General features: G+C 33.5%; 1 protein-coding gene across 4 annotated transcripts in view; it reads right to left on the bottom strand.

Annotated features, from left to right (window-relative positions):
- The window catches only part of CNTN5 (contactin 5), an 812,742-nt gene that overhangs the window by 245,566 nt on the left and 550,588 nt on the right, over positions 1–16,588 (bottom strand). For all 4 annotated transcript variants that reach the window (XM_058545360.1, XM_058545362.1, XM_058545361.1 and 1 more), the window contains one exon: positions 1,097–1,278. In XM_058545360.1, coding sequence (XP_058401343.1) covers positions 1,097–1,278 — 182 coding nt within the window. The remainder of the gene's footprint in view (positions 1–1,096; positions 1,279–16,588) is intronic.

Raw genomic sequence — 16,588 nt, forward strand, 5'->3', positions numbered from 1 at the left:
AGGGAGATCAGCCCTGAGCTAACATCCATGCTAATCCTCCTCTTCTTGCTGAGGAAGACTGGCTCTGAGCTAACATCTATTGCCAATCCTCCTCCTTTTTTCTCCCAAAGCCCCAGTAGATAGTTGTATGTCATAGCTGCACATCCTTCTAGTTGCTGTACATGGGACACGGCCTCAGCATGGCCGGAGAAGCGGTGCGTCGGTGCGCGTCCGGGATCCGAACCCGGGCCACCAGTAGCAGAGCGTGCGCACTTAACCGCTAAGCCACGGGGCTGGCCCTGTATTCCTCTCTTTTTTAGTGTCCTCATCTGGGAAATGAGAATACTATCACTCACTCATTATGTATAATGTGTATTGTACAGGCAAATATGAAAAGTAGATACAATATGTGATCTTTAGAAGTAAAAATGGGATTGTAGATATTTTTGAAGTAGATTTTCCCAATTCTTACACACAACCTGGTTGGCTTTTTGGCATTTTGGGACAACATAAACGCTTGCAGGCTGCAGAGGCTATTTATCATACAATATTAATTTAGGCCAGGGGTCAGCAAAATTTTTCTGTAGAGGGCCAGATAGCAAATATTTTAGGCTTTGCAAGTCAGCTGATCTCTGTCACAACTGCTTAATTCTGCCATAGCAGTGCAAAAGCTGACATAGACAATATTAAACAAATGGGTGTGGCTGTGTTCCAACAAAATTTTATTTATAAAAAAAAAAGGCAGCCGGGCAGGATTCTGTTCACGGGCAATAGACTGCAACTCCTGACTCAGGCTAAGGGCAAGAATAAGTTAACAAAGGTTACAAGATTTTTTACTTACCTGAGGATGGATTTGGTGCCAGGAAAAGATCTCATTTTTTAGGATATCAACTCTCTATGCTGTTCAAAGAACCTGATAATTCCCTGCTTATCTTTACTTTAAAGTATTTCTGTGCGTAGGGTAATTTTACATGATGATTTACCACACAAAAGAAGTATGATTATAAATTATTACTTGGTTTTTATGTACCTAACAAACAATATTTAGTTCAAATTAATTTGCATTTTCAGTTTGACTTTTGGGACTAGAGCATCATGCTTTGCTGAGAACACTTACTGTATACTTGTAATTGTCCACGAAAGGAATTTTTTCCACGAGAGTTTTCAGCTCTGCACTCATATGTGCCTGCATCGTCCAGCTGCACATTGGGTATTTCCAGCACTGCTTGAGATTTCCGCAGACGTGCCTTACTAGGAATATAACCATTAACCTTCATCCATGTGATTGTTGGAACTGGGCTACAATAAGGAGCAAAAATACCATTAATACAATTTCCACTATTAGGAACATAGATTCTGTTATTTGGTATTTAAGCACTTAATAGGCTGAGTGTAATACAGTGTAATCACAATTAAGAACCATATGCTGGGTGATATACTTCACTTTCCATATAGATTGTCTGGTAAGTAGTTAGTTAGATTACAAGGAAGATAGTTTCTCTTTCTTGCATATTTCAGGAAAAAAATTCAGAGACAATATTTTATACATTTTAATACGTTATACTTTATTTTTAAAACTTTCTAAGATTGTTTAAATGGCAAAAGTAACTTGGTGAAATTACAAAAAGTAATGTATGTTTGTTGCAAGGAGTAGAACAAAAGAGCCATGAACTAAATGAATTAAGAACTCTTTTTGCCCCCACCCCTGCAAATATCTTCTTTCTGCAACAAAAATACAGTTTGCATGTAATCTCGCACCTCATCTCTATGATGCATACATATATACTCATATAATGATTTAATTTTGGTTTGTTTAAAACAATGTAAGTCTCATATACTTTATTATTTTTTTTTTTTGTGAGAAAGATCAACCCTAAGCTAACATCCATGCCAGTCCTCCTCTTTTTGCTGCGCAAGACTGGCCCTGAGCTAATATTCATGCCCATCTTCCTCCATTTTATGTGGAACACCGCCACAGCATGGCCTGACAAGCGGTGCATCTGTGCGCGCCTGGGATCCGAACCTGGGCCACCAGCAGTGGAGTGCATGCACTTAATCACTATGCAATGGGGCCGGCTTCTATACCTGGTATTTTATTATTAAAAGATCAAATCCAAGATCAACTCCTGATATTCTGGTTAACGGCTACATATTATTCCATTGTATAGATGTATGAAAATTTCACTAACCATCTCCTACAGGTAGACATTAGCGTAGTAGTCTCATTTTTTTGCCACTCAGAAACAATATTGCTGTAAACAACCTTGCACATGTATCATATACTATTGCTTTTATTTTCTGCAGCAGACATTCACAAAAGCGGAATTGATGGATCAAAGAGCATGAACATTTTTCACTTTAATAAGTACTTCCCGATTGTTTTTCAATAATATAGAAGCAGTTTCCACCCCTATCAGTAATATACGAGACTGCTCCCCCATATTCTTGCCGCCACTATTTTATGTGATCAATCTGTTTAATTTTTGTCAGTACTGAAAGGTAAGAAATGGCATTTTGTTGCTACTTTAATTAATATTTCTCTGAACTCAAAGAAGATTTAACATCTTTTCATAATTTTATTAGCTATTTTCATCTGCTTTTCTGTGAATTGTTTGCTTCTGTTATTTTTCTGATTTTTTCTTTGCGTGTTTGCATTGTTTAAATTAATTTCTTAGAATTCTTTTTGTATTAGAGCCATTAAGATTTTGTTTCTCAGAAAAATTCTTTCTTAGTGTATTGTTAGTGTTTGATGGTATCTTTGATACAATTTTATAAACATTTTTGGGAGAAACAAACATATCTACAGTTTCCTTCATGACTTCTGAATTTTTGTTTGTTTATAAAATTTTCTGCAAACCCAAGTTTATGACCATATTTTCTTCAGTATTTCTGGTAGCAATTTTTTAAATTATTTTTAAACAGTTGGATCTTTAATCCATCTGGATTATATTCATATTTTTGGTGTGAGATAGAGAATGCAACTAATTATTTCAGCATCATTAAAAGTAAACTCCTTTTCCCACAATATTTGGAAGGTTGTCTTTGTCTTATAATTGGTTCTCACATCCTTGAATCTGTTTCAGCCTTCTCAGTTCTGTTCCGCTGATTTATTTATTACTATCTATATTTAATGCACTTTATTTTCTGGACCCAGTCTACTTTTTCAGTTTGATTTCTCATTACTTCCTTCCACATCTCGTGACCCAGAAACACATCTCTGTGTGTTTCCAATCATATCTGTTAAAATCCTACTAATCCTTTGAGACCTGTCCTAAATGCCTCTCCTTCAGAAAAGTCTCTCCTTATTTGTGTAGTCTGCTGGGATTTTTTTCTTTTAAATAACAAAGTGCTTTGTGTATTTTACTCACATCTCCTGTAACATTCTACCACAGATTACAATTGCTAAGTGTAGGATATTTTTCCACTAATTTTCCTTTTAGGAGTGATAGTAATGCACACTATTATAAACAATGCTATGATAAACACCTTGTGTATTTTAAAAAATTTTTTTATTGTGGTAATATTGGATGTATAACATTATATAAATTTCAGGTATACATCATTGTATTTCGATTTCTGTGTAGACTGTATCATGTTGGCCACCCAAAGACTAATTACCATCCATCACCGTACCCATGTGCCCTATCATCCATTTGCTCTCCCCCAGTGCCTTTCTCTCTGGTAATCACCAATCTAATCTCTATATCTATGTGTTTGTTTGTTGTTGTTGTTTTGTTGTTTTTATCTTTCATTTATGAGTGAAATCATATGGTGTTTGACTTTCTCTGTCTGACTTATTTTGCTTAGCATAATACCCTCAAGGTCCATCCATGTTGTTGCAAATGGCAAGATTTCATCTTTTTTTATGGCTAAGTCGTATTTCATTGTGTATATATACCACACCTTCTTTATCCTTTCAGTGTGTATTTTTGAGCACCTTTCTGATTTGTTCCTTAGAAATAAAAGAGAATTGAGATTGCTGGATTAGAGTTGACAATTTCTGCTTGTTTTTTTAGGTACATATATCCAACATCCAAAAAGACGGAACCTTGCATTTTGGAATAATCCTTACGTTGGCAAGGCATATAATTCTTTTAATATGTATGAGAATTGATTTGTGATTTTTTTATTTAAAATTTTTGCATCTTAATTCAAAGGTAAGATTGTAGCTTATTAGGTTGTCGGTTTGCATTTGTTCTTATTTGTTAGTGAGTCAGTGGCTGGTTTGTTTGCAAGCTAGCCTTGACAGCTTTGCTTTCATAGTGATGGATGACAGCTTTGTAAACATGCCAGAATATTCCCATCTCCTATTCTGTATCAGCTTAAGTAATAGAGAAATTATGTATTCTTTAGAACAATGATAGGACTCTCACAAAAAGTTGCCTGGGTATACAACCATCAATGGAGTTAGGTTTTGACAGTCTTTTCAATTACATCTGTTTTCTTTAATTGTATTATATTTAAATTTCTGCTTGAGTCAATTTTGGCAACTCATGTTCCCCTAGCAAATCAACTATTTCATCCATAATTTCAATGTTTTAGCAGTAAGTTATATAAATAGTAATTGTTTAAAGTTTTAAAAAATTTTTCAATCGTTAAGTGGTCACACATTGTAATAACAGACTTCCTGAGGATACAAGTAGCTCTGCAACTATAATTCTTTAACATCTTATTTCTTTAGTTCTAGCAAATGTAAAACGTGGTGAAAATATTACTACCTATTTCAGAGACTAATTGTGAACACTATGATTTAAAGTGCCTGGCACAGAACAAGCAGGCCAAAAAAAGTGTTTGCAATGATATGATGATGATGTTTGTATCTTCTTTATAATTTCAATGATATGAGTATATGTTTTCTCTATTTTCTCTGTACTTTTTTTAGCAGTGCACGTTAGTTAGGAGCATGAGCCTTCAGGAAATCCAGTTTAGTTTCAAATACAATTTGGACACAAAGATTCTATGTGACCTTGGGAAAGTTACCTAAGTTCTGTGAATTTGGTTTTCCCACCTGTAAAATGGGGATAATTATTTGTTCTTTCAAAAAGCCAGTATCTTGAGGGCAGTGACACCATTTCTCTTGCTCAGCAGTATGTCATACAGTGCTGGGCACATAGTTAGTACTAATAAATGTTTACTAAATAGAAGAATAAATGATTCTCATAATATTGCTTTGAGGATTAAGTAAGCTAAATTTTTGTAAATTACTTAACAAAATATACGGCAAATAAATATTAGCTACAATGATATTTAAATGATTAGCTTTTTCAGAGATTTGTTTATTTTATTGGTCTTTAAAATAAGCATTTTGGATTTTTATTACTGTTTGTTGAATCAATCTTTGTAGCTAAATATAGGATCAATTTCTGTGAAAGTTACATGTCTATTGGGAAAAGGTAAATTTTATTTGTGATAAAAGTTTAAAAATTAGCCTTTAGATAGTTTTTAATCCTGTAACTCAGATATTATTTTACTGTCTTTCATAATTTAACTTTTTATCAAATCAAGTCTTCTATGAAACATTTGTGCACTAATTTTTTTTAAACTCAATAGATAAAAGCAAAGCCACTCTGCTTGAAGTAGGAACAAGGGTCCTAGAGTTTACCTGTTTATCCCTCCACTTCACAGAGCATAGTAGAACATTACTGCTCTATAGACTTTTCATTTTTTGTCTGAATTGATCTGTCAGATTGAGAGAGGTGTGCTAAATTTCCCGCTATTACCATTATTCCTAGTATTTTTTTGAATTAAAAAAAATTATTATGCATTTTGATTAATTTTTTCTCTGCAAATAAATGTTCATGAAAGTTAATACATTTTAAGAGCTTTAATCTTTATCAAAATAAGATGATCCTCTTTCTAATGTAGTGATATTTTTACTTTAAATAATCTTTTATCCTAATTATCCTCTTCTTTTTTACTTTTTCTTTTGTGTGTGTGTGTGTGGTGTGTCACTTTGTTATGATCTGATTCCCCTAAATGGTAAATGGTTAGATGTAACTTTAGACTCGATTTGCAAATATTTGTCTTTTAACCATAGAATTTGACTTTTTAATTTTGTTTTTCCAATTGATAATAATTATTCTTATTAGCCATTTTGGAATTATGAAATGCAGGAAAACACATAATTTCATATGAAATGTTAATAGCAATAAAGTTTGGAATAAAAATGATCATCGATTAAAAAATGAACAAGAAGATATGAGTATAAAAGTGTGCAGATTAAAAATAAAATAGAAATTAACAAATAAAAATATAAATATATAAATATAAAATGTAATGAATGGATTAAACATCAAATCAGACATAGCTCAATAGAATATTTTCCAAAAGTGATGGATAGAGTTCCTTATACAGAATGACGCATCAATCGACAAGGAGATAGAACATATGGAATTATGGACATTAGTTAATAGACATATTATATAAACCTAGAGAGTATAACTTGATTCTAATCAAAGATCCAGATAGAGAAAGAAAAAAAGAGAGAGAGTGACTGAGAAAGAGAAAGAGAGAGAGATTGAGACTAGAGAGAGAGCGGAGACTATGTAATGTCTAAAGAGAAAATAACATAAAAATTTCCAAAATGATGAAGGACATGAATTCACAAATACAGGAAATATAACATATACTAAGCATGGCTAAGACCACAGAACACTAATGACATATATTAGGAGTAGTCAGAGAAGGGAGACAGATCATCTACAAAAGAACAATGATTTGAATGTTCACTGGCTTTCCAACAGCAACAACGCAAGCAGAAGATGTTGGAATAGTTATGTTCAATGTGCGTAGAGGGGCAAAAAAGAAAACTATAAACCTAGAGTTTTGTATCTAGTAAATTGTCTTTTAGGAGTAAAAAGGAAATGAATATTTTAACAGATCTACAAAAACTGAACAAGTTTATCACCAACAGACTATCATTGAAGGACATACACATTTTAGAAAAATAAAAATGCCTCCAGAAAGGAAAGTTAAGATGCAAAAAGAATGGTAATAAAAAAAAAACTATACAAATAATAATAATAACAACAACAATAACAACAACACTGTGGGCATATAAAAAGGGATGGAATTATAATACTGATCAAAAAGAGCATGTAATTAAAGAGAAATGAATAGAATTAATATGCCCGAAAGTGCTTTTATTTTGAGGAAGGGTGGTTAAGATATTGATGAACTTTAGACTTTAAGTAAGCATAGTAAAATTAATAGGGAAACCATTAAAAGAATAGTAAAAGAAAATATAGTTTTCCAAATAAATAGGGAGTGTAGCGAAGACTGGGAAGCTTAGCTCTTCCTAAAATCTATTTCTATTTTCTCCTGGGCACATATTTGCTCTTTTTCTATGCAAATAGGCATGACCATGATGCTGATTTCTGGCCATGAAATGTAGTGGAATTGTCTCAAGAAATCTGTGACTCTTCCACTCAGTGTTTCTCTGTTGGCAGGGTGAATATCAATGCCGAGGGCAAATTTGGAAGTCAGGGTTGAACAGTAGAGACTAGGTCTTTAAATGACTGTGTAGAGTGTTAAACGACTACTTCACCAATGCCAATAAATAATGATCTTTTTGGATACTGTATGAATGAGATATAAATATTTATCTTGCTAAGATCCTAATTTTTGAAGGTTTATTTGTTATACCTGCTAGCATTAATTTACTAACATAGAAATCAGTATATGGAAATGAATAACTGCGATAAAAAAATCATAAAATATTTGGAACAGTTGGGACCAAAGGAGTGAGAATCTGACACTGGAGAATGAGAGGATGAAGACCCTGTTATGCAGCGGCAAAACATTTGATAAAATTTTCATTTTTGATAACTTGGAAAGGTAATCCAAATGCTAACAGAGCATTGTGAAGGAGTTGGAATGTTAAAAGGGTGTGGGGATTGTCACTAGCTTCATTATCACAGTATTAGAAAAAAAGAGATGAGCTCAAGAAAATATTGGCTAGATTGTCAGCAGAATTAAGGAGAACAGAAAGACTGCAAAACGTGAGACCTTGATCAGTATAGCAGATTAATTGCAAAAAAGGCCTCAATTCTCCATCATTGTCTATATCCACATTCTTTGCCATCTAACCTTGTAGATCTTATCATTAGAAGACAGAATCTGTTAACCAATGCTTTGAATCTGGGTTGCCTTGTGACTTGCTTCGGCCATTAGAACGTAGCTTTAAGAGGATTTGTGGCTTCTTGGACCCCTGCCTTTGCCATGAGAACAAGTTGAAGTTAGCCTGCTGGAGAATGAGGGATCACGTGGAACAGAGCCATATCATCCAGGCTGAGGACATTCCACACCAGCCAGCCTCCAATGGATCCTACAGATGACATATTTAGGAGTTAGCTCAGCTGAGATCAGCGCAATCTGAGCCAAATCAGCAGAACCACACAGCCAATCAGTCTTGTGATAAATAATAAATAATTGCTGATTTAAATTGCTAAGCTTTGGGGTGGTTTGTTATGCAGCATTATTGTGGCAATAAATATGCAATACAGTTGGAAAATCTAACTTTTTCTAGATCCCAGATGATAAAAAATAAAAATAAAAAGATAAAGTAACAAGGGCCCATTAAAAATCAGTTTCATGACCAAGCTAAGGGTTTTGGTCTTCCCAAACAAACCTGATGGCCTCAAGGTAGCTGCCATTACACTGAGAAGAGGCATGGGGACTTAACTATTTCTAGGGAATAACTTTGAATGAAGTTACTAGTACATGGAATTGAGTAGAAGCAAATAGGTCAGAAGCCAATTGGATTTTGAGATGACCGCATTGCCAAAGAAACCAAGAGTCTGAATTTAAAACAACAAAACTGAGTATTTGAGCCTTAAAATAAATTTTAGCCTTCCAAACGTAGACCAAAAGGAATTTGAGCTACAAAATCTGTACAGCCCCCAAGGAGAGAATACTCCTCATATTTCAATTGTGGCCATGGAGTAAAACAAAAAGGAAAAATGTCAGAGAGTGGAGCCAAGATACTCTGAGAGGTAGACAAGTAACCTCCTTCCAAAGAGTGATATCAGTGTCTAAAAAGAACCCCTTCACTTTACGCCACGCACACGGCAGAGGGGCTTTACAATGAATGACTTTGCAGGAGAAGTTCGTATTTGTGATGGAGCAGTGACTAGTTTGGGTCTCCCATTTTTCTCTTTTCTGAATGGAATATTTTTTTCTGTGGATAATCAATTCCTGTTCCACCATTGTAGGAGAACACACAACTTATCTTTTAAGTACATATGTTACAGAATTGGGATGATCCATATCTGGACCTGATGGAGATCTGGAAATCTTGGACTTGAGCGGATGCAGAGACCAGATGGGATTTGGTTTGTCTCTCTTGCAGAGGCATGGGGGGTGAGTGCATTCAATGTGTGGGAAGAATTGAAATGTTCTTCAGAAGAATAGACTGGCTAAGTGTCCAAAAACCACATTTCTCTTTCTTCCTAAGGACATAATTAGATCTCATTTTCCAGCACCCCTTAGGTAAGGGCATGTGATCGATTTCTGGCCAATAGAATATGGAAAGAGTGATGTACCAAATATCATCCAAGTACCAAACCTTCCACCCGATCCTTTATTTTCACTTTCCTCCCATCTGCTGGATAGATGTTAATGCTGATGGTACCTCTTGTAGAAAAATATATAGGAAAATGTTTTTATGTCCTTGTACAGAAGGATTAATTTTTCAAACAATATGTAAAACATTGCTACCCATAAAAAATTATTGCTACATTTGACTGTATTAATATTAACAATTTATTTTCATTAAAAGATACAACCTGGGAGAAGTTATTTGCCACACAAATAATTGACAAAGACTAATAGATTAAATAAAGAACTACAAATCTATAAGAAAAACCACTCATAAAAATGAGCAAAAGACAAAAGAGGAAATGTAAATGATCAAGAAACATAGGAAAGTGCATTCGATCTTGTTGATAATCAGGAAATTACAAATTTAGACCACAATGAAATTCCATTTCATGCCTAACAGATTGGTGAAATATACAACGCTGACAAACCTGATAACACTAATTGTAGGCATGGATGTTAATTAATAAGAAGTCTTATACATTGATAGTGGGGTTTTATATTGTACAACCACTTTGGAAAACTATTGGAATCAACTTATGAGTGAGAATAGTTACATATTCTACAATCTGGAAGATCACTAATGTAACAGAAGGAAATAGAATCACTAATTACAATCCTCAGAGAAACTCTTGCACATGTCCACAAAGAATATGTACAAAACTTTTATAGCAATATATATATATATATTTTGTTTTTTTTGAGGAAGATTAGTCCTGAGCTAACATCTGTTGTCAATCCTCCTCTTTTTTGCTGAGGAAGATTGGCCCCGGGCTAACATCTGTGCCCATCTTCCTCTGCTTTATATGTGACGCTACTACAGCATGGCTTGACAAGTGGTGCATAGGTCCACACCCGGGATCCAAACCTGTGAACACTGGGCCAACTAAGCAGAGCATGTAAACTTAATCGCTAGGCCACCGGGCTGGCCCCCTATAGCAATACTTTAAAATAAACATTTTTTGAGATATAATTTACAAAAAATAAAATGAGTCCATTTAAGTGTACAGTTTGAAGAATCTTGACAAATGTATTTGCCTATGTAACCATCACCCCAATTAGGTTAATCGGAATATAGAATGTTTCTTTCACCCCAAAAAGTTTCCTCATGCCCCTTCCCCATCACCCTCACCCCTGTCTCAGGCAATCAATAATCTGACTTCCATAATTTAGGATTGCTTTTGTCCTTTTTAGACTGTTAAGTAAATTGAATCATATAGCTTGTAGTCTTTTTTGTCTGGCTTATTTCTCTCAGTATAAAATTTATAAGATTTATCTATGTTGTTGTGTGTATCAATAGTTCATTCCTTTTAATTGTTGAGTAGTATTCTAATATATGGATAAGCCACAAATTGTTTATCCAGTAACCTGTAGACTACTGGACATTTTGTTTGTTTTCAGTTTTAAGCTATTATGAATAAAAGTGCTTTGTACATTCATATATAAAATGTTTTGGACACATTTTTATTTCTCTTGGGTAAGTAACTAGAAGTAGAATTCTTGGGTTATATGCTAAGGTAAATGTTTAACTGTATAAAAAAACTGCCAAACTATTTTCCATGGTAATTATATAATTTTATACTTCCACCAGCAATGTACGAAATTTCCAGCTGTTCTACATTCTTGAAAATACTTGGTATTGTCAATGTTTTAAATTTTATTTAACATGAATATCTACATGTTACAACACTATTTGTTCAAAATATTACTTTATCCCCATTGAATTACTTGGCATTTTGGTGACAAACTAATTAACCTTATATGTGTGGGTCTATTTATGGACTCTCTTCTGTTCCATTAATCTGTAAACTTGTCTTATGCTAATTCCTCATTTTCTTTACAGAAAATCTTGAAATCATTAATGTTTGTTCTTTTTCTACCAAATTGTTTTGGCTAGTCTATGTCTGAATTTTAATGTAAATTTTAGAAGTAGTTTGCTAATTTCTATAAAAATAAAAGCCTCTTGGGACTTTGACTGGATTATGTTGAATTCATACATCAATTTGGGGTGAACTGACATCTGAACACTACTGATTCTTATCATCCATCCATATAGTACATTTCTTCATTTATTTAGCTATTCTTTGATATCTCTCAGCAATATTACATGAGTTCTCAGTGTACAGGTCTTGTGCATATTTTGTTTAGTTCACCTCTAAATATTAATTTTAGTAATTTTTTGTAGATTTCTTAAGATGGTATACGTATACATCTATGGCATCTGCAGAGTCAGTTGTATTTCTTCCTTTCCCATCTCTAAGGCATTTTATTTTTTTTATGCCTTATTTTACTGTCTAGGATCCCCGTTAAATGTTGAACAGGAGTGGTGAGAGAAAAAAAAAGGGAAATGTTTCAGTTTTTACCATTTAGTTTGATGTTGAATATTTTTTGTTTGTAGATTTTTTCTTTTCTAGCTGAGAAAGCTTCCCTCTAAGCCCACATTATTGAGAATTTCATTACGTATGTTGAACTCCATCATATGCCTTTCCTGCATTTACTAAGATGAATGTAAGATTCTTCTCTTTTATTTTATTCATGTGACAAATTACATTAATTGATTTTTTTTTTCTTTTGGTGAGAATGATTTGCCCTGAGCTAACATGTGTGCCAGTCTTCCTCTATTTTGCATGTGGGTCGACACCACAGCATGGCCACCGATGAGTGGTTTAGCTCCTCACCCAGGAACTGAACCCAGGCCACTGAAGCGGAGTGCACTGAACTTAACTACCAGGGCACAGGGCTGGCCCCTACATTAATTGATTTTTAAAAGTTAAACCAACTTTGCATTCCTGAGGTAAACCCCACTTGGTCACAGTGTATTATTTCTTCCTTATGTGTTTGACAGAATTCATCAGTGAAGCTATCCTGGTCTGAAGTTTTTGTAGTGGGAATATTTTTAATTGCAAATTCAATTTCATTAATAAATATGGGACAATTCAGATTTTTCTATTTTTTCTTGTGCCAGTTACAGAAATTCTGTCTTTTAAGGAGTTTATTTGGCTTAGTTGTAAAATTAAATGCTGTTAATAACATTCCCTTCCTGTCATTTTAATGTTTTAGGATGGAAATATAGTAATGTTTACTCTTTCATGCTTGATGTTGATGATTTGAATTTTATCTCTTCTTTTTGATGTTTATCAATTTTATTAATGTTTTCTTAAAAACCAGCTTTGGATTTCATTTTTTCCTGATTGTCTGTCCATATTCAATTTTATTGATTTCTATTTAATCTTTTTTTCCTTCTATTACTTTGACTTAAAATCGATTGACTTTTCTCATTGTTTAAGGTAAAAATTTAGATCATTGACTTTCAAGTTTCCCTTTTTAAAATATATAAATTTACATCTAAACACATATAAATAATTAACTACATTACGCACATGTTGTGTTTTCATTATTATTCAGTTCAAAATGTTTTCTAATTTTCCTTCTTACTTCTTCTTTGACGATCTGGTTATTTAGTTGTGTTTTGAAATTCCAAATATTTGGTGATTTTTCAAGTATCCCTTTGTTATTGATGTATAACTTATTTTTTTTTGTAATTAAAGAATATAATTTCTAAATGTTCAATCCTTTAGTAAAAAGTGATATTTGTTTTATGGCCCAGTATATGGTTTATCTTTGTGAACATTCCACGTGTAGATAAAAAAAAATGTGTATTCTGTAGTCGGTGGTTGTAGTGTTCCTTAAATATCAATTAGGTCAAGCCGGTTAATAATTGTGTTCAAGTCTTCTTTACTTTACTGATTTTCTGTTTTTTTTGTTGTTATAATCAATAAACTACTGGAGAAGAATGTCACTTTACTGATTTTCTGTCCTGCTGTTCTCTCTTTTTTTCTTTTTTTGGTGAGGAAGATTAGCCCTGAGCTAACATCTGATGCCAATCCTCTTCTTTTTGCTGAGGAAGATTGGCCCAGGGCTAACATCCGTGCCCATCTTCCTCTACTTTATACGGGACGCTGCCACAGCATGGCTTGACAAGCGGTGCGTCAGTGCGCACCCAGAATCCGAACCCGTGAACCCCGGGCCACCAAAGCGGAGTGCGTGCACTTAACCGCCATGCCACTGGGCCAGCCCCTGTCCTACTGTTCTTGTAACTGATCAATTACTAGGGAAGAGCATAAAATCTCCAGCTGTAATTGTGAATTTGTCAATTTCGCATTTAAGTACTATCAGAATTTGCTTCATATATTTGAAAGCTTTGTTATTAGGTGCATATGCTTTTGGGATTTCTAATGTCTTCTTGAGAAATTAATCTTATTATGAAATGCCCATCTTTATCTTAGGTAACATTACTTGAGCTAAAGTATCCTTTGCCTGATATTGCAATAGTCACTTCAACTTTCTTATGATTAGTGTTTGCGTGGTATATCTTTCTTTTGATCCTCTTGTTTTTACCATACATGTATGTTACATATATATCACATTTAAAGTGGAATTGTTGCAAATAAGATTATAGGGTCTTTCTTCATCATCCAGTCTGGCAATGTCTGCCTTTGGTATGTTTTTGTGAATTTACGTTCAACATAATTATCTGTCGTTGGGTTTAATTCTAGCATTATAATATTAGTTTTCTCTCTATCCCATCAGTTCTTTGTTCCTTTTTTGCCCTCTTTAATTGCCTTATTTTCTATTAATTAATTTTTTTATAGAATTTCACTGAAGTCCTCTATTGGTTTATCAGCTACAGCCCTTTGTTCTTTTTATGTGTGTATGGTCATCCCAAGGTTTACAACTATGCTTTCATGTCTCCTTTCCCATCCTTCGTGCTATTCTTATCCTACACGGTATTTCTACATACTTTATAAACCCTCCAAAACATTGTTATAATTTTTCTTTAGAGAAAAAAATGGAAATTAGAAATTTTAGAAATTTTTTTTTTTGCCAGTTGCCAATTACTTTTATTTTTTTTTACTTTTTTTTTTTTTAGAAATTTTAGAAATTAAAAAGAGCAAATATATTTTATATTTACACACATATAAAAATTTTTTTTTACTCTTTATTCCTTTGTGAGGATTGGACTTTCCAAAAGTATTAGTTTTGTTTCAGCCTAAAGAAGTTCCTTTAACATTTCTAATTGTACTGTATATGACAACAAATTATTCAGGGTTTTTTTTTCCTTTTTTTTTTTTTGCTTGATAATGTCTCTATTTCGCTTTCATGTTTGAAGAATATTTTCACTGGATAAATAACCCTAGGCAGACTATTTCTTTAATATTTTCCTTTTATCATTGTTTTTCAGCAATTAGATTATGGTGTGCCTTGATGTATTTTTCTTTGTGTTTATCTTGTTTGTGTTTCATTGAGCTTTGGGGCTCTGCATAGTTATGTTTTCAATAATGTGATAAGTTTTGGCTGTAATCTTCAAATTTTTTTTTTTGTCTATGCCTATCTTCTGGAACTAAACTTTCTTGTATGCTAGATGTTGTTTCATAGATCTCTTAGGCAGAATTCAATTTTTTTCTCTCTATATACTATAGTTTATATAGTTTCTATTGCTCTGTCTTCAAGTTCATTTGTCTTTTCCTCTGCATTGTCTAACCTGCTATTAAGCCAATTAAGTAAATTTTTCATTTTAGTCATGATATTTTTTCATTCTTAAAGTTCCATTTTTAAAATAGTTTCCATTTTTCCCTTGATTATGTTGATGTTTTCATTTAAACAACAGAACATATTTATAAGAGCTGTTTTAAAATACTTTTTTGTTAATCTACCATCTCTGATACTTCTGGGTGCGTATTTATTGACTGATTTTTCTCCTATTTATAGTTCATTTTTTTTTTTTTTTTGCTTCTTCACATTTCCAGCAATTTTTATGAGAGGCTATACATTGTCAGGTGCCTGAATTTTGTTTTTGTCCTTACAAGTGGTGAATTTAGTTCTGGCATGCAGCAAATTTACTTGTAGTTCAGCTTAATCCTCCTGAGGCTTGTTTATAATCTTTGTTAGGGTGGGTTCAGTGTAGCCTTTATTTTATGGCTAGGTTAACCCTGGTCCTAAGACCCAGTCCTTTTTAGGGTCTCTACTGAATGACCCATTTGTTCAATAAGGTTTTATCATGCTGGTTGTTTGGAGTTTGAATTTCTTCTGACTCAGTATTTTTTCAACTTCCTGGTGTTTTTTCCTTCTCCAAGAGTTTTTTTTAGGGTATGAAGACTCACTCTGCATACACAGCTTACTATTTGGTCTTATACTCAATGAAATGCCAATGCAGATTTCAGGAAGTCATTCTGTGTGTAGCTCCCCCCTTCTGTTATTCTGCCCTATACATTTCAGTCACCTCAGCCTCTCTGCTATGCCTTCTCTGTCTTTTCAGCTCACTGAGACTGTTGTGCTCTTCTTGGGTTCCTCCTCCCTGGGTCAGCTTGTAGTAAATGCCTCCTGGCAGAAAGCTGGAATGATGGTCAACTTTACCTTGTTTGTTTTCATTCTCTGAGGGATTACACTCCTGTACTATCTGTTACCCAATAAATAAAAACAATTGTCCCTTATATTTTGTTCAGTTTTTTAGAGTTGAGGCCTAGTATGATACCAACTTTTCTGCTATGCTTTGTAGTAGAAGTCCAGAGTTGTTTTAATAGAAAAAAAATAAATCTGGTAACAATCCAATCCCATTAACAGAAGGATGGATAAATATGTTTTATGTATTTATACATTAGATTCCTATTTATTAGATAAAATGAATAAACTACAACTACTCTCAACACTGTGAAAAAATCTATGTTAGAAACAAAGGTTGAGGAAACAAAAGCAAGTCACAAAAAACTACATATGTTCTAATATGATTTTAGAAATGTTTACAAACGAAGCAAAAATAAAGAATATATTTTTGGAGTTATATCCATATGTCATGTGATAATTTTGTTAAAACAAGTCACAAGGATGATAAACACATACTTTAGGTTGTTGGTTCCTCTTGGGGGAAAATAGGCAGGTGGGATTACTGAAGACCACAAAACGTTATTGTTACTTTTGGTACTGTTTTCATTCTTAAGTTGGTTGGTGGGTTCAC

Source organism: Diceros bicornis, chromosome 7, assembly GCF_020826845.1.
Source record: "Diceros bicornis minor isolate mBicDic1 chromosome 7, mDicBic1.mat.cur, whole genome shotgun sequence".
Taxonomy (NCBI): domain Eukaryota; kingdom Metazoa; phylum Chordata; class Mammalia; order Perissodactyla; family Rhinocerotidae; genus Diceros; species Diceros bicornis.